We start from the raw sequence: 18,937 nt of genomic DNA, 5'->3' as shown, positions 1-18,937 counted from the left end.
AACTTCTTTTGTATGTATTTTGTATATTATAATAATAATGTGTAGGTTTCGTAAATAAGCTCCTCCGGTTGCAGTTTATAGGCAATCAGAAAAATTATACTACTATTATTAATGTTCTTTGGAGATTCATTCCATAGGGAATACTGATATTATATAGTGAATCTCACACTTATATGGAAATCAGACTAACCATTATACAAAGCGAGTCATATGTATGGGAACCCTTCAATAAGTTGGAGACTGATGTAGATATAACACTGTAACTTTCAGAATAAGTTATCGGTCGAATACTTCACCTTTTGACGTACAACTGAATTTCAACCCCTTATAAGCCGTTGACTTTGGGGTTGTAACTCGAATATTTAAAATGTAAACACCTATTGTGTGGTATTTTATTCATTTTTATTCAATCATTCAGAATTGTACAATTTGATATCTCTAGTATGTATCTGAAGTTTTGGTTTTAAAATGAAAATTCAATCAGCCGCCATTTTAGATACAAGTTCATAGAAGATTTTTATTGTTGTCATCTTTCTTGTTTTTAAAAGGCCATCGAAATGATGTACCACACTATGGGTGTTTACATATTTAAAACTAGCGGGTAACCCGTGCTTCGCAAGTTTTTCTTAAAACTTGACGTAATGAAATCTAGAAGAATTCAAAATAGGCCTATAAGAAACCTCGGTTGATTAAGAATTTATATGCTGCATTTCAAGTAAATCAGTATGACCACCTTTCAATTAAAAAAAGAAGTTGGATTCAAAATTGCGGAAAAAAATTGGGTGTGACGGAAAACCTGTTTTTATTATTCGAAAAGGATCCCCAATCATACTATCTTCCAATTTCCCTTTTAAGAGAAATCTTCTGCTGCTTCCATACAAACTGGAAGCATGACAAATGATTGAAAACTTGACAAACTGAAAACTTGATGTAATAAGAATTTAAATTTGGTCTATAACCACCACCGGTTATGCAAGAATCTATATGCAAAATTTCAAGTTAATCAGTCCAGTAGTTTTGACGTGATAATGAGTCAAACATAATTTCCCTATACTTTACACCTGTATATGCTACGTTTATAATCCAGTTCTTTCCTTTAGTATAAAAGATGATACATGGATGGATGATCATTGTTATTTTACTAAAAGATAGAATAAGTTGAATAGTTTCCCTTTCAGAGGGAGTTGAGACAACCCACAAAACTAATTTTTCATTTGAAGATATAACGAAAAGGTGCATATGACCTTATTTTTTTGCTCAGCTTGCCAAAATACCCCTCATTCCAATATTAAAATTTTCGACTGACTGTAAAGTGAGTCAGTCATTCTATCAAGGCTCGGAAAATCTTGAAATTTCAATTAAATAAAAATAGAAGAATATAATTTCTTTTTGTAAATAACAACACCATTCAAATACATATTAACTGCATGCGTTTTCATATTGCCGATACAGCATTGATGAAACTGTAGACGTTTATTTAGCATTTTGTCTCAAAAATTGTTCTAGCTGAAAAATTAATAATTCATGCCAAGTGTAGGCCTAAACATTGCATCAGGAAAACAAAGTTTCAAAACTATGTTTTTCAGGTAGAAAGCAATATGGAAACAGATGTTCCTTTTTTAATTTCAACCATATGATTTGGTGATTTTTTATTGAAATCGAATGTACCATTAATGAATTTTAACATTAATTCTGAAAAATCTAGAAGGAAAATTGAAATTTGGGCTTCCAGGTGCACGAGATTGATATTTTTAGAATCTATGTGCAAAATTTGGAGATCTAAATCATTCCCGTTTTTCCGGTATGCAATCCACAAGTTGACATGTTTTGATGCGGACAAACGAACAAACGAACAAACATAACCCTACCCACTCTCTCTTATTATATAGAAGATATTCGTGTTACAACACCTAAGTCACCCGCTTATGAGGGGTTGAAATTCAGTTGTACGTCAGAAGGTAGAGTATTCGACCAATAATTAATCCTGAAAGTTACAGTATTATATCTACAACAGTCTCCAACTTATTGAAGGGTTCCCATACGTATGACTCACTCTGTGCATATGCATTTATGTAATCATAGGCCAACAAATAGTTATTTGTATATCTAGAGTGAAAAGTACGACTTTTTCTCCCTGTGGGAAAAAGTTTGAAGCCCGAGGCGAAGCCGAGGGCAGCAATTTTCCTGAGGGAGAAGAAGTATTTTTCGCTCGTGATGTACACAACATTTTTCCTCCATCTACATTTTTTTATAGAAACTGCAAATAAAATCATTCTGGTAACTTACGTATTGGTGACAATGATTCCTAACAACATAACCTAAATCTAAAACCTAAAAACCGGTCGTCTGATTGGCACTGCCGATTGTGCTATCTATCGGCAAAAGTTGTTACAATTATATCAGCTGAGCAGCTACCAAAAATGGCTGACTCCAGATCACGCGGTTCAGATTTGAATTGCAGATCAAAAATATTTGTTGGCTGGTATTTTGAATAGAATAAAATATTTTAAAAATTTTATAAATTTTTATCGTCTACTAATATTAAGAATATAATAATTATCATTCAAACATATATTTCATGAGTTAATCAAATTTCTGGTTGTGGTATTGAATTCAGTTGACTCAATGACAGACACCTCTATTATGCTTTCTCATCTGAGCTTAGACCTTCTAACCTATTACAATGTAAGTTTCAAAATAGAGATGCTCCCCATGTTATTTAAATGGATTCACTTTTACTCCCTAGGGAGTTTTTCTGTTTTTTACTACCGAGAGCGAAAAAGTGACACTTCAGTATTAGGTTTCAGGGAGTAAAGTAAGTACTTTAGACAGTGGGTGGAGGGAAAGAAAATTATTAAAAACATAAAGAGTGAATTAGTTTTTGGCCTTTGTTGCCGGGAGACATTGCTGTGTCCAGCCTGCAAAATCTGAGCTTCAAATTGAAATTTCAAAATGCACTCAACATCCAATGCACAGTCAATAATTCGTAAACCTCATTCTGGAATTTCTTCATCAAAAATTCATCAACCATTAAGTGGTTATCACTGAATATGATATCGCATTTTATTATGAAATTCTCATCAATGAATATGTTTCCTCAACTCAACAATATTACCAGTACAACAACTCAATAAGAATGACCATGTTCACATCTATAACGTTTTAGAATGTTCAAATAAGATTATTCTGATTCAAAATATTGTCAAATATTTAATAGAAGTTTCTCGAACTGTGGTGGAGCTCATAACCAGAACCAACCTGATGATTCTGATGATTCTAATGATGATTCTGATGATTCTGATGATTCTACAGAGTGAGTCATGTATGGGAGCCCTTCAATAAGTTTAAGACTGTTGGAGATAGAATACTTTAAATTTCAGGATAAGTTATTGGTCAAATTCTCCACCTTCTGACGTACAACTGGATTCCAACCCCTCATAAGGAGCTGACTTAGGGGTTGAAGCTCAAATATTTTAAATGTAAAACGAATGAATATTTTAAATGTAAACACCCATTGTTTGGTACATCATTTCTAAGGCCTTTTTGAAGCAATAAAGATGGTATCGATGAAAATGTTCTATACAATATGTATTCAAAATGGCAGCTGATTGAACACAAATGGTGTTCACATTTGAAATATTCGAGTTACAACCACATAAGCTACCCCCTTGTGAGGGGTTGGAATTCAGTTGTACGTCGAAAGGTGGAGTATTCGACCAATAACTTATCCTAAAAGTTATATCTACAACATTATCTACAGTATTATATCTACAACAGTCTCAAACATACTGGAGGATTCCCATTCATATGACTCACTCTGTATATATAATCTCAGTACCTAATATTAATATTTCCCTAGGATGAGAATGAATAATATTTAAATGAAAGGATAGGGAAATTCATTTTCGATGGGTGAATCAATTTTACTGATGATGAGATCCTGGCACTGGTTTTTAGCTTCATATTTATATAACTTCAAGTATTCTTATCCAAAAATGGAATGAAAATCGTTATTTCACGTTATAATCCTTAGATATTACTGTGTTCGTTGAATGGAATTGCTGGAATTAACCCTTGGCAAAAGTAGCTGGGAATATTTAAGGAGAGATCCGTAAAGAGAAAGTAATAAAAATAAAAAAACTCAGTACCTTTTAAAAATGTTTTATCTCAACATGTCTCGGACATTAAAGTCATTTTGTAACTGACTGAAATTCTATTTTATTTTTATTAAAATTAGCCCTAAAGAGAAAAGACAAAAAGTAGTATTCATTGTCATGCTTTCATAATAAATTGACATAATAAAGATGATGCCGCATTATGTCTCTGCGTAGCACACAATCACTGTGAATATGTGGATTTGGTTTGGATTTGGGAAAAGATAGAGATCTGCTTTGTCTCATGATAGTAAAGGATAGCAAACCTTTGCTATCAGGTGATGATTTTTCATAACATGAATCTCACTCAAGAGTGTAAAAGGTTTCTCTTAAGATTCTCGCTCTTGTCTTCTCCTGAAAGATTGCTATTGTTTCTTCTACTGAACTTAATGCTTTGTTCTTGTTTTTTCCACTGAAATAAATATTGGAGGAAATTGGAAAATTGAAATATTCAGAGACTATTGATAATATTGATAAACTATGAAATAACATGCTCGAAAGTTTCAATTCTCAACATCACTTCAGTTGTGGAACCTGGAAATCTAGATAGTTATTTCTCCATATTCTTCTATCACTTCTCCAATCGTACCAACTCATATAGTTTCAGGTTTTAACTAGTAGATCTGTAGTAGTTCTATAGTTATTATTCTAACTTCAATACTGTTGGTGAATATAGAAGATAATAGTTTTTTAGTTCCATATTCTATTTTACTTAGACTGAATGATTTATCATATTTTATGATTGGATGACTAGTATTACATGCAAAGGTAAAGATGAGTGTTATCTCTGTAGCATCTCTGATAATTCAGTTACCTGTAACGGAATCTCCTTTGTCAAGATATACTGGTAGTGGATGTATCTCATAATATATTCATTCACAGTGGAAACTCTATAATGCATTGGTCGGAGGAGTAAAAATGAAAATATACCCTCCACAAGTCATCCAAAATGTAATTGAAAGACAAACTATGAACAAAAAATTGAATAAACTGACATACATTCTACAAATTTCATCCGAAAAGTAATCTCTAATAAAGTGTGAACGGACAAAAAAGAAAATGATTGTACAAGGGTGATCCAATAAGTAGCGTCATACCGTTTTGACATGTGTGACTGTCTCACTTGTAGCGTCGGTGAAGGCACGCCGGAGCCGTTCTCGGCGCGACTGAGCCAATGTTTGCGGAGTCAGCAGAATTCCCTGTCAACGTCACAACACACAAGAAAACAACTGTCGTTAAATCTGACTGCCGTTGAACCTAGACGGCGATTGGCTGACGCAAGTGCTTCTCCTTGGGCAAGGATACCTCAACTGGCTCCTTCTCTCTCTAGAAGGCTATAATAGTCATTATGTTTTCCAAAATAAAATTTTGAATGTTGATAGTATGGATCAGATAATATTGATATTCTCATGAATTGTTTACCTTAACCTTTTAGCTTTAGTCAACTTGAAAATGTGACCTATTACTATAAAATGTGTTCATATACTAACGGCTTTTGTGCAACCGGGCTTCTGATTATTATCGAAATGAACTGTTGAGTAAATATATGTGGTCAAAATGCATGTATTCCTATTATTTTTGATTTGGGCTAATAATTTTCATAGTTATAAAATAAGTTAAAAAATGGTGACTTCCAAGCAAATTCCAATGTAAATTTCACCAAAGTATAGTAAGCCTCTGAATGAATTAATTATCTCCATTTGAATAATAGCTTTGTTAAATATCCAGTTCTATGTTCAATTTGTATTGGTTGAATTGTGTTAAAAGTAGTACTCTCTACCTGTTGATCAAAAACCGGTTAAATTTCAATTGTGATTAATTTCACGAGAACCAATCAGAAAAGCCTTTTTTCGAAAAAGCCTTCTGTGGATAGTTTCGTTAAATCAATCACGATCAAAATTTGACCGGTTTTTGTGCAACCGGGCCTCTGATCATTTTCAAAATGAAAATTGTTCAGTGAATATGTAAGGTCATAATGGATGTTTTCCTATTAAATTTGTTTTGGGGCTGGTAATTTCCCCATGGATTCCAACGGAGAAAAAGTGGAGGGTACGTGGCCTTATTTCATAACTATTGATAATAGAATGTTAATTTCCACAAAACGATATATTGATTTTTTCACTGGGAGTTCTCTTATTTCTTTATCATCGTCTCATTGTTGTTATCAACAATGTTATGCTTCTTTAGTTACATTATTGCCAAAACGATTGAATGAATAGAGATAAATCGAATATTATTTCAAATTTGAAACTTTATACTCAATTTCATGAATGAGGAGCCAATAACAAAGAGCTTGCAAAGAGTTATTATGAAGAGGGAAATAGTTTAAATCGAAATCAGAAATATTGAGGTAGAAAAGTATGAATAAAGTAGAGAAAAGTATAAAAGTAACGAACATATTAGCTTTGAAATCATGAACAAATAGAAATAAGAAACTGAAGTGCAAATAGAATTAATTGAGGTCTAAGCATGGCTGAACAAATATCAGTATTGCCAGGTTGTATGTGAATTTCTCATCCAAGCTCATATGACTGGATATCCAATTTGGCAACAATGCTGGCTTGAGACAATGCAGCTTTGCCACATTGAACAGATTCAGTCGAATGGGAAAGCATGAGAAAGTTTTAATTTCACACAATCTGGAAATGAATGATGAATGATCCAATGGATAAATACCGATATTTGATCGACTGACTAGTGGTTGAGTTTCAACTTTTTTTGATCCAGACGATGAAGTTTCAGATTTCTTCTGACTTACTAGAGGAAGTGTCTTTGAAAGTCTCTTTTCCAAAGAAGGACATCAAACAATCTATAAACAATCTCTCCAAAAGATAAAATAATAATTCCATCTGAAGGCTATGCACTAGCATTTCAACAAACATACAACTCGGATGTTATACATTCACATTATGTACATCCAGAAAAAATGCCAAACATATACATTTATCGTAGCAAAGAGACATCAATTTATCATCTATACATATAAACATAAATCATTATGCTAATAATGTATATCTCCAGATAATAGAAAAGAACATACATTCAACATCGATCGTTCCAATACAAAGATAATATGTACAGAAAGAGAGAAAATAAACAAAAATATAATGAATCATTTTTTGTGCATAAGAATCTTATTTGTGAATTCTATTTCCTCTTCATTCTGTATCAACTATTAAGAATTATCATTAGAAGTGGATGATGCCACATAAGCTCTTGGCTTGTGTGTGGTCGTTATTATGATGACGATGAGATTGAATGAAAAAGACTAAGAAATTGTTAAAAAACCACTAATTTATTGATAATTAGAAAGACCGGTTTCAGTTATTAAACCATATAAACTTATCAGTTTATAGTTTATCAGAGATTGACAATTGTGTAATAACCGAAACCGGTCTTTCTAATTATCAATAAATCAGTGGTTTTTTGACAATCTCTTAGTCTTTTTCATTCAATATGAATAATTACCAGAATATCAACTTCTCAACTACACAAAAAAATGACGATGAGAGATGAACTACTGGTAATCCATTCTTCAGCTCAAAAATGATTTTAAGCGGAGCTGGCTGAGGGGGCCACCCGTCCAAGGTGGGATGTAGTCAAATTTTGTGACCCAAATATTTGTGTTTGAAAGTCCCAATCAAAATCCGAGAATGGGATAGTAAGGGCTGTAAGCCTGTTTTTCATTTTATGATTATGTGTTTTGGCTCTCATGAATAAAATGAATAAACGTGAGAAATGTTGTCAGCTCCATATAATTTTATGGAGGAATTCCACAAAATTTCTATTTCTAGTGTGAATTTTATGAAGATTTGTAGTTTCTGATTTATTGTTATCAATATCCCAAGTTCTGGAAACATTCAGTTTATTGGAAAAGGATAGAACACGAAGAAAAAAGAGAATGAACCCAGCCTAGCGCCCAGACATAATGAGAGAAGATGTGATCATGTGATCCTAATTGAATTGATACAGTTACCTGTATCTGAGTGTAGCTTCTAATGTGTTCTTCATTATTGATTCATAATTGATTCTTTATCACAAATGACAATGTATTGCAAGGTCCTGTAAAACCTTCCTGGAGATGAATCAAACTGATAATTACTCTTTATGGGAACTGAGTGGATGAGCCCTAGGCTAGGTTAATAGGAGAAACTAATGAAACTAAGTGATGAAATAAAGAATGGAGTTGAAGTGAGATTAGATACACTATTATTGTCAGCATTGATTTCATCTATGATTTTCTGAAGGTCCAAAGCGGCTCTCATCGTATAAGGCTGATCTAGATCTCATCGTATGAAACTCATATATAGTCTAAAACAAATTCCAGACAGGTTTCGAATAAAAAAACCGGGAAGTGAGAAAAACTACTTGGCAGAAGTTGAAATGTAGCGTAATGGAAGAGGGATATTGTAATTGAATTTGAATTGGAATTATAATGATTCATTTTATTTTGCAAAAAAAAATGTTATGTTTTGAAATCAATTAATCATTAATTAATTGAAAATTGATTTATAATTCTCACTTTTATGCTATAGATCAGGACTGGTATTTTAAAATGAAAATGAAAATATTTTTTTTAAAGGTGGTACTATCTTTTTACTGAACTAGTTCCATTGATTGATAATCCTGCTCTGTTATTAATGAGAGATTTATTGAGATCGAGCTAATCAGACTCCTGAACAAGACTACTAGCTGCAAGTTACGAGAGAAAATACTGTGATGAAATATTGAGTTAGAAATACGAATGAAGCTTCAACAACGAATTTAATACTTCCAATGAGGGTGATAACTTAGTTTCCAAATTTACTTATATATTTGAATACTAATAGGATCTGATATTTGGACTGATATTAAGGCTATGCAAATTGCTGAAATGAATCTTTCACTGATAATACTATTCAAAGTTTCTCGAATCGCATACCCTACTATCAAGATATCAAAATCGAAAAATTTACTCAGATAATTTTTTTCGATCATCACTTTCCGAGATATGAGCGCCTAAAGTTTAAATTTTCGAGACAGCTCATTTCAAATGCGGTAAAGATGGATTCATAACATTTGAGGATTGATTCTTCATGGTATTGTTGGTTGAATAAAATAAAATTCTGAAAATATCAATTTTTGAGAAAGTTATTTCAATGACCAAGAATAACTTTTAGTAGAGTTGGTAAATGAATAACTTTCTTAAAAATCGATATTTTCAGAAAATACTTGCTTTATTCAATCAACAGTGTCATGAAGAATTCATCCTCTATATGTTATAAATTTATCTCGTACAGAACTCAAAAAGGCCTGTCCCAAAAATTTCAAATTTGGCGCTTATATCTCAAAAAGTATTGATCGGAAAAAAATTGTTCATGAAAAATTTTCTGATTTGATTGCTTAATAGTACATGAAACGGAGAGCATTGACAAATTTCACAAGTTGGAAGTGTATTTCAACCTTTTGCACAACCATAATGGAGTTGTTTATCTAGTCTTTATATCCAAGTAGGAGGTTTCAAATCAATGACTCAGTACATTAAGCTACTATCAACATCAATAAGTACTTGCAAATATACATTGTACTAGTATGTCTAAATAATATCAAAATAGGTCAGAACGTACGTTTCAAATAAAGAATCATAATGATACTATCGTAAATCAGTATTAGATTAACTGGGAATGACAAGGTGGGGATCTATTTTTCAATGATTACTCTAAGGGCCGGTTTCCGAGCTCGGGATTTAGCTAAGTTCTAGACTTAAAACAGCTGGAGTCAGAAAATTGGCTTTCCGAAACGAGGCGTAGTCGCAGTCCACGTTCAAATTAAATTTTGAAAAACTATAAAATTGAATACAAAATAAAATAAAGAAAAAATATGTGAAGTTTCAGCTATTTTGAATAATTATTTAGAAATGTTTCTTCTCGTCAAGGAAAAAAGTTTCTCATCATAGGAATGAGAAAATAAAGATTATATAATAAATACTAGTGTTTCGAAAAGCCAATTTTCTAACTCCAGCTGTTTGAAGTCTAGAACTTAGCTAAATCCCTAGCTCGGAAACCGGCCCTAAATAGTCTCTATCTTGGTTGGGATTACAAGTGATGGATTACGATTATATCATAACTGTTAGTAGGCTATGTTTCAAAACGTCAAGGGAAAGCACTTACGTCAGGTTTACACTTTTTCAAATATTTACTACAGTGAGATTCACTATGAAATGTCAGCATGAGTTGGATGGTGATGATCAATGTTTTTTTACGGAATTATGACAGCTTCAAGTGAATCTCACTTAAAACTACTCAACGTTTTATAAATTTACTCTTGTTATAATTTTGATACATTGACGTTATTCCTATTTGAATATCTACATAACTACGTCAAAATATGAATTTCACAAATATTTATAAAGTAGTACGACTTATATCTTGAAAAATTAGATTTGGGAATTTCAATGTGAATATTCAGAGGCACAACAAATATGATTATAAGCATCAGAAACAACTGTAAAAATCCTGGAATCTATTCTCCATTTAGATTCTAGTAGGTGATCATACTATTTCCAAAGATTAATGGTAAAAAATCGTTCTATATTGTGATTGTGGTAGACACAGTGGTGCTATTGTGTTGGTTATCCACAATGGATAAGAATACTAGGTATTGTCCAACCACATATTCATTTAAACTGGATATACCAGTTTCGGTTGTTACACCATTGTCAATCTCTGGTAAACTAAAACTTATGTAAAGCCCTTGCACACACACATTGTACGATGTTTGTTACACACGTTGTACGATTTTTGTTCGTACGATATTCTGCCGTCCTTATGAATTCTTTCAGATTGAACGGAACTAGACAAATATCATATGTTTGAAATCATCTATTCAATCTGATAGAATTCATAAAGACGGTAAAATATCGTACGAACAAAAATCGATGTGTGCTTAGCTAGCCGAGACGCAATATTCATTCTAACGGCCGAGCACTGTTATTGGTGGAAACAGTACCCTATCAAGGTGAATGTTCACTATTGACCTAGAAAAGTCGCTCCCCAATTAGCCGTTCATAGAAACACAACGACTCTAGTTTTAATTTACTCCACTTCAGTTGTAGTTCACCACAGATTGATAACCGAAAGTGTGAAACCATAGAGAAAAGATAGCATAAGAAGATATTCCATTGTGTGGGACGTTCATGTTCCAAATTCCAAGCCGATTTTTGTCAACTTAATCCGATTACTGTCGACTACAACTGTCTATTATTACTGTTCTGGCCGGGTAAGAACGGCAAAGAGTGTAAGACCTGAGAGTGTAACAAAGAGTGTAAGAGTATAATAGTGCCGTGTAAGAGTGAAGAACGGCACAGTATGAGAGACCAACAGCATCACACAGCTTCACGAAAAAAATAACTACTAGGACTATCAACTTCGGTTTACATTGAAAATTGTAACATAAATACCCTATACCATGGGATATCTTCGTGGGCTATATTATTTTCTTTATTGTAAAACCGAAGCTGGTATATCAAATTTTAATAAATCTGTGGTTGGTCAATATATTATAATCTGCATATTCAGTGATAATTGGATATAAAAATTCAATAATTTATTATTGATTAAGCAAATTACTTGTAATTGTCACTCATACAGAGTGGGTTAAAAGTCCGAGAACGGCTAAATATCTCATACACAAAGGTAATTTGAGGGTGGGTGTCATTCGGGATCCTACTCAAATTAAAAATACTACTCTACTATGACTTTAAAAATCTGGCCCGCCATCTTGGATCCGCCATTTTGAATGCATTTTTTTTAATGGAAAGGTAGTCATGCGATACATGATTTCGATACGGAATTTCAAGACAAAATGAATGGCGAAAACCGCACATCAATATCTCAAATCGTTTGGATGATAATCACATCGTTAATCAATACCATGCAAATCATAAATGTAATACATAAGTGGTAGGCTATTGATCAATAATGTGAATATCATCCAAACGGTTTGAGATATTGATGTGTGGTTTTCGCCATCGTTTTGTCTTGAAATTCCGTATCGAAGTCATGTATCGCATGATCCATGATGGCAGACCAGATTTTAAAAGTCATAGCAAAGTGGTATTTTCAATTTTGAATTGGATCCCCAATAACACTCACCGTCAAATTACCTTTTCCTACAGTTACGTTGGAAAGTGGCCATTGCTGCACTGATTACAGAACGCAAAGAATCACTTTTCCGCTCTAGTGCGGGAAAAATTTTTCTGCACTCCAGATTTGCAACATGGCAACGCAAAATACTTAGTAGGTTATATGGAGCAACAGTGCAGCAAAATCAAAATGAAGTTGGTAACAGTGACTGCTGTGGCTGCTATAGTGAGCAGAGGTGCAACCAAGCACAACGCGCTAATTATTACTATTATATACTATAACCAACGACAACGAGGACTTTAGGATTTTAGGATTGAGGTTTTTATCAATAATAAAATTACACAGAAAAACATTTGATGCATTTCAGGCAATTTTACCCATAATTACCCACTTTTCATATTCAATGGTAACTGTAGGAAAAACTTAATGTGAAATACGTGCGCAAAGTTCCTCTGCTGCACTCAAGAAACCATTCCGCCCTCGCCTACGGCTCGGGCGTAAACGTTTCTTTCGGTGCAGCAAACTGTCACTTTGCGCACTAGTTGCACAAATAACTATTTTGTATGAGATATTGAGACGTTCCCGGACTTTTCACCCACTCTGTATATTGAAGAATTGAGAGATATGTTCACGAAACTATGAATCAATATTTTCTGGTTTGTATTGAAGGTGATGTAGTGATTTACGATAGTGAATAGTAGTACAATATTCATAGTGATCTAATCGAATGAAACAGTTTGTAATCTACTGTTAGAATGGGTTATTCATTAAACTCGATTCAGTTGTTATATCATTATTCTGGTTAACTTTAGTAGGCCTGAGCCTAACCCTAACCAAAATCAAACCTTAACCACAGCTCTAGTGAAATAACAGCTCTAACATTAAGCAGCGGTGTAAACTGCTGAGTAATATTCAGTGTAAACTGACTTAAATCAGAGACAAGAAATATAGAAATATAATTATGCTTATCCTTTATCTATGCTTGAATATAAATAGAGGCATTTGATTGACAAACTGATTGGTTAACTGATTGCCATTGGTCTGTACAAGACACGTCCATACTGTGCGGACCTTCAAACTACAGCCATCAACAAAAATGTAAAATTGTTTGAATCTACTGTGAGGTCAACGTTATAATGGCAGTGGAGAAAGATAGAAGAAAAACGTTGCCGATCCTCTGTCTTGACAATGCCTTCTATGGACGGTAGCTGATACAGGTTTATTGATGTATCGTACTCGTAATATTAAAGGTTCATTCTCGTTTAAAATAATCAATTATATTTTTTGTCATACTCACTCAATTGCAGCTGTTTTCCATGCATTAAATCAAGCCGGTAAACAGCTGTTTGTAGAGAGAGAAAACATCTGATTTTCATTACAGCATACTATACTGTAAAGAGATCATATGTTCTCTTTACAGTCGAGTATGTCAGGACTCTACTGAGTCCCAATAACATCTGAGTAATTAATATACTAACTCAAATAATTAAAGAACTAATTTGAGGAGTTTCAAGTTATAAGAACTCATCTGAAGTCTTATAATTTAGGCCTTTATTATTTTATTTGAGCTCGAAGGGTCTGTCTGTTATGAACTAGGCACTACAGGCTAGGTCATGTTCATGGAATGCAGTAGCTCGAGCAGCAGCAGGTAATGGTTTCTGTTTCTCAGCAATATTATTCTTTCTCAGATAAGTATGACAAAAAATATTGTACGTAACTTGCACGGTAACGTATTTACCGCATTCGTATAATAACAATCATACTTATGCGGTAAATTATCGTTACCGGACTTGTTACGTAAAGTACTATAATTACTAAGCAAGAAATTATATTTTTCGATAATTTCATGATGAATTTTGAAAATTAAGATGTAATATTTTGTTAATCAATTATTATTATTAATTCTAATAATAAAATACAATAATTTAATAGTTAAAAGACAATCTGGCAACAGAGCAAAGCGAGAAAGTGTTAGCGCTATCCGCTTTGTTTAATGATAGACAAGGATAGCATACTATTGCTAATCAAAGACTGCCATTATAACGTAGTCCTCACTATTTATAGTCTTTGAAGGTCAAAGCTTTGAACTTATTCGTGAGAATTTTCACAGTTGTTTCCAATGCCAATGTCATGTCTAAACAATATGATTATTCCATGGATATTCATCGGGAGAACGCATACTATAATAATTGATTATTTTATTTCTAACAGTTAAAGTTTACACAGACTCTTTTAGAATAGTTTCGATATGAGTTTTCAAATAGATGCAAAGAGAGATTCAATAGGTTTCTATGAGGAGGATGCAGAAAATCATTGCTTTCTACACAAGTCAAGTCCATCAAGATGCTTAAAGTACTGTTTTAAATTGAATTAATTTGTAGATGAATGCTACAAAATGCCCATTCTATGAAATAGGTGTAGGATGTATACTAATAATAAAACCGTATTTTTAAAACTAGAAACTAGAAACTGTGGGTGTGTTTATACATTCCAAAACTTCAAGCATTCACACTCATCCACACAACACTACAGTATTAAGATCTAGTATTATAGTACTACAGTTCCAAATAAAGCTACAACATTCCTACTAATTGTGTATTATTGAATGGATGAGTTGTTAATGGAGAATGGTGAAATGAATGAGAATTGATAGGGAAAAAACTTAGAATGAAAAAATGAAAAGGATAGGGTCTGATACAAGTCTAGACTGTAAAACTATGGAGAGAGAGACTTCAGGTTTCATGTAAACGAGATTTGAATTTATGAATCTTGAATCTTGAATCTAATTTATATTTATAAATAATATGTCCATATGAATATATATAAAACAATTCCACTTAACTTACCAATGAATATACTGCTGATATTTATGGGAAAGTTATGAGCTACAAAGTAATGATTTGACATGATGGTGTAGGTAGGCTATAAGTATATTTATGCTATTCATAGTTCAGTCAATATAGACATGAAAATTGTATATTTCGCACCTAGAGCAGAAAATGAGATTTTTCCGGCTCGAAATCGGGTTTTCAGTCCGAGGCCGTAGGCTGAGGACTAGAAAAGATTGAGGAAAAACAATATTGCCCGTGGTGCGAACGCTATTTTTCGCCACACACAAAAATAAATAAACAATATATATATATATATATATATTATATATATATATATATATATATATATATATATATATTACATTTGAGTGTTTCGCGGATGGATATATTATATGTAAAAGAATTAACCGGGTACATCCGTTTGTTTTGACTTACTTGAGTCTGACGTTTCGTCGCCATCGCAGACGACATCTTCTGAGGGTGGCGTCGAAATCCACACTGAGTCCTAAGTATTCTTTCTGGGTCGAAGAGCATACCTCCTACCCCCTCCCTCTACTTGCTTGTGCTGGCGCTGTTGGGTGAGTGAAATTCCAGGAATGTTGTCTTGTTTTGGTGACAATGGTGCTGTAGCGGGTTTCATTGTACCAGGTACTGGGCGTTTGGTATTCAAAATTAACTTCCATAAGGGAGACACGTTGAGGCTGTCGTCTCTTTTATTTAGAGAGCCTTGCTTTTCGATTTCCAACGCCTCTCTCACAATCCTGACTTGAAAATCTCGAATGCTGGCTATTTGTTTGGAATTCACGAAATTTATTGTATGACCAGTATTTTTCACATGGTTATATAGGGCTGAGGTTGATTGTTGATTTTTTATGCTTAATTTATGTTCATCTATTCTAGCAGAGATTCTCCTATTTGTTTGGCCTACATATTGCTTGTCACAGTTCAGGCAGGGGATACTGTAGACTCCTTGGTTTTCTAGCTCCAGTCTGTTGATGGGTTTTTTTAAGATTTGCGAAATGAGTAGATGGGGTTTGAATAATGGTTTGATTTTGTGGGTTTTTAATACTCTTCCAATTCTGTCTGTGGTGCCCTTGATGTATGGGAGGAGTACTGTTTTTTCAAAATATTCTTCTTTTTCTTGTTGATTCCCTTTTTTAAGTGGAGACAGATTATTTACTATTGATTTTTGAATGATTGTAGTTGGGTAGCCATTGGATTTGAGAATGTTAGTCACTGTCTTTATTTCTTCTTCTCTCCTTTTTTCATTGGTGAGATGAAGAGATCTGAAGATTAAGCTGTTTATAACTGAGGAGGATTGAGCCGGGTGGTGATGTGATTGGAAATGTAAGTACCTGTTAGTGTGGGTGGGCTTTCTGTATACTGAATAGTTCAAACTTCCATCGGTTTGTCTCATCAATAGAACGTCTAAAAAGGGTAAAGATGACTCTTTTTCTATTTCTAGTGTGAATTGGATTTTAGGGTGTATTTCATTTAGCTGCTGTAGAAATTCCAATAGTTTTTCTTCACCATGAGGCCAAATTATGAAAATATCATCAACATATCTTTTCCAGATGCTCGGTTTGAAAAAAGCTTTGTTCAAGGCTTCTTCTTCAAAATGTGTCATGAAAAGGTTTGCTATGGCTGGAGAGAGAGATGATCCCATTGGTGCTCCTTCAATTTGCCTGTAATATTGATTTTTGTGTATGAAATATGTGTTTTTCAAGCAGTGGCTAGTCAACTCTACTGTCGATCTAGAGAAGTGTTTGTTCTGTTTCATGATGGAGAGGGCTTCGTCGACTGGGATGTTGGGGTATAGAGAGATAACGTCCAAGCTGGCTAGTATATCCCCCGAGTTGAGAGTTATATTTTCCACCTGGCTGATAAAATCGTATGAATTCTTCACATAGGACTGGGATTTTTCTATTATGGGCTGGATAAGTCCGGCTAAGTATCTTTCTAATTTTTGAGTGGGAGAGTTAATTGCACTGACGATCGGTCTCAAGGGTGTGTTTTCCTTATGGACTTTAGGAAGACCATAGATTTTTGGGGATCTGCTGGATTTTTCTCTTGGAATTAATTTCAATTGGCTGTCTACATCTATGTCTGAGGCTTTGATTTTTGATTTTGTGATTTTTTCTAGGTAGGTGGTGGGATCTCTTTGAACAGGCTTGTAGGCTGCATGTTTGAGGATATTGTCTAGTTTTTCATCATATTCACTCCTGTTCATAACTACTGTGGCGTTACCTTTGTCGGCTGGTAGAATGACTATTGAGGGATTACTGGACAAGTCTTTCAAAGCAGAGAGCTCTGCTCTATCCAAGTTTGGTTGAGGAGGTTTGGATTTTTTCAAAATGGAAAACTTCTTGTCTTATTTCCTCTGCTTCAAGTTGGTCTAATTTTTCAAGGCTGGGCTCTATACTAGATATTATTTGTTCATGGGGTAGATTTTTTGGGGCAATAGCAAAATTGAAACCTTTTTGTAATACATTTTCCTCAACTTCAGAGAGTTTGTAGTCTGAGAGATTATGAATATTCTTTTCACTGCTGTTTTTGGTTGTTACTATCCTAGTCTTTTTGTTCTTAAATTGTAATTTATCAAATTTCTTTTCAAGTTTTTTAGTTTTAAGGAGGTGGTCTGTTTCTTTTCGAAAGTTTACCAACTGGTCAAGTTGCTGCCAGATAAGGGGGTGAAGTAAGTTGCTAAGGTTTATGTGGATCGTAATTAGCTCTGATTCTATGGTGCTGAGTTGTTTTCTAACACGACAAATATTTTCAATTAGTAATGCTCTACTAGCTTTATGGAGGATACTATTGGTTTTGAAATTTTTTGTATGATATGATAACTTGGTAAACGTGGGGAGCACATCACTGTCACGACACTTGCACAGAAACCTCAAATCACACAACAACGTCGTCCTTTTTGAATGGAGTTTCTCGAACACTTTAGTTTGATGGAACACTTTCTCCCCGTGGAGATTGATAATATTACATTTGAGTGTTTCGCGGATGGATATATTATATGTAAAAGAATTAACCGGGTACATCCGTTTGTTTTGACTTACTTGAGTCTGACGTTTCGTCGCCATCGCAGACGACATCTTCTGAGGGTGGCGTCGAATCCACACTGAGTCCTAAGTATTCTTTCTGGGTCGAAGAGCATACCTCCTACCCCCTCCCTCTACTTGCTTGTGCTGGCGCTGTTGGGTGAGTGAAATTCCAGGAATGTTGTCTTGTTTTGGTGACAATGGTGCTGTAGCGGGTTTCATTGTACCAGGTACTGGGCGTTTGGTATTCAAAATTAACTTCCATAAGGGAGACACGTTGAGGCTGTCGTCTCTTTTATTAGAGAGCCTTGCTTTTCGATTTCCAACGCCTCTCTCACAATCCTGACTTGAAAATCTCGAATGCTGGCTATTTGTTTGGAATTCACGAAATTTATTGTATGACCAGTATTTTTCACATGGTTATATAGGGCTGAGGTTGATTGTTGATTTTTTATGCTTAATTTATGTTCATCTATTCTAGCAGAGATTCTCCTATTTGTTTGGCCTACATATTGCTTGTCACAGTTCAGGCAGGGGATACTGTAGACTCCTTGGTTTTCTAGCTCCAGTCTGTTGATGGGTTTTTTTAAGATTTGCGAAATGAGTAGATGGGGTTTGAATAATGGTTTGATTTTGTGGGTTTTTAATACTCTTCCAATTCTGTCTGTGGTGCCCTTGATGTATGGGAGGAGTACTGTTTTTTCAAAATATTCTTCTTTTTCTTGTTGATTCCCTTTTTTAAGTGGAGACAGATTATTTACTATTGATTTTTGAATGATTGT

At 34.0% G+C, this 18,937-nt stretch overlaps 1 protein-coding gene across 2 annotated transcripts in view; it reads right to left on the bottom strand.

Moving 5' to 3' along the window:
• The window catches only part of LOC111057732 (small conductance calcium-activated potassium channel protein), a 357,428-nt gene that overhangs the window by 292,618 nt on the left and 45,873 nt on the right, over positions 1-18,937 (bottom strand). Inside the window, exon 3 of one of the 2 annotated variants that reach the window (XM_039435643.1) lies at positions 5,252-5,353. The exons of the other annotated variant lie outside the window; for it this stretch is intronic. Coding sequence (XP_039291577.1) covers positions 5,252-5,353 — 102 coding nt within the window. The remainder of the gene's footprint in view (positions 1-5,251; positions 5,354-18,937) is intronic. 2 annotated transcript variants of the gene reach the window in all.

This window comes from Nilaparvata lugens, chromosome 9 (assembly GCF_014356525.2).
Source record: "Nilaparvata lugens isolate BPH chromosome 9, ASM1435652v1, whole genome shotgun sequence".
Taxonomy (NCBI): Eukaryota; Metazoa; Arthropoda; class Insecta; order Hemiptera; family Delphacidae; genus Nilaparvata; species Nilaparvata lugens.
The sequence above is the reverse complement of the archived record's forward strand: the minus strand, read 5'-3'. Positions and strand labels throughout refer to the sequence as shown.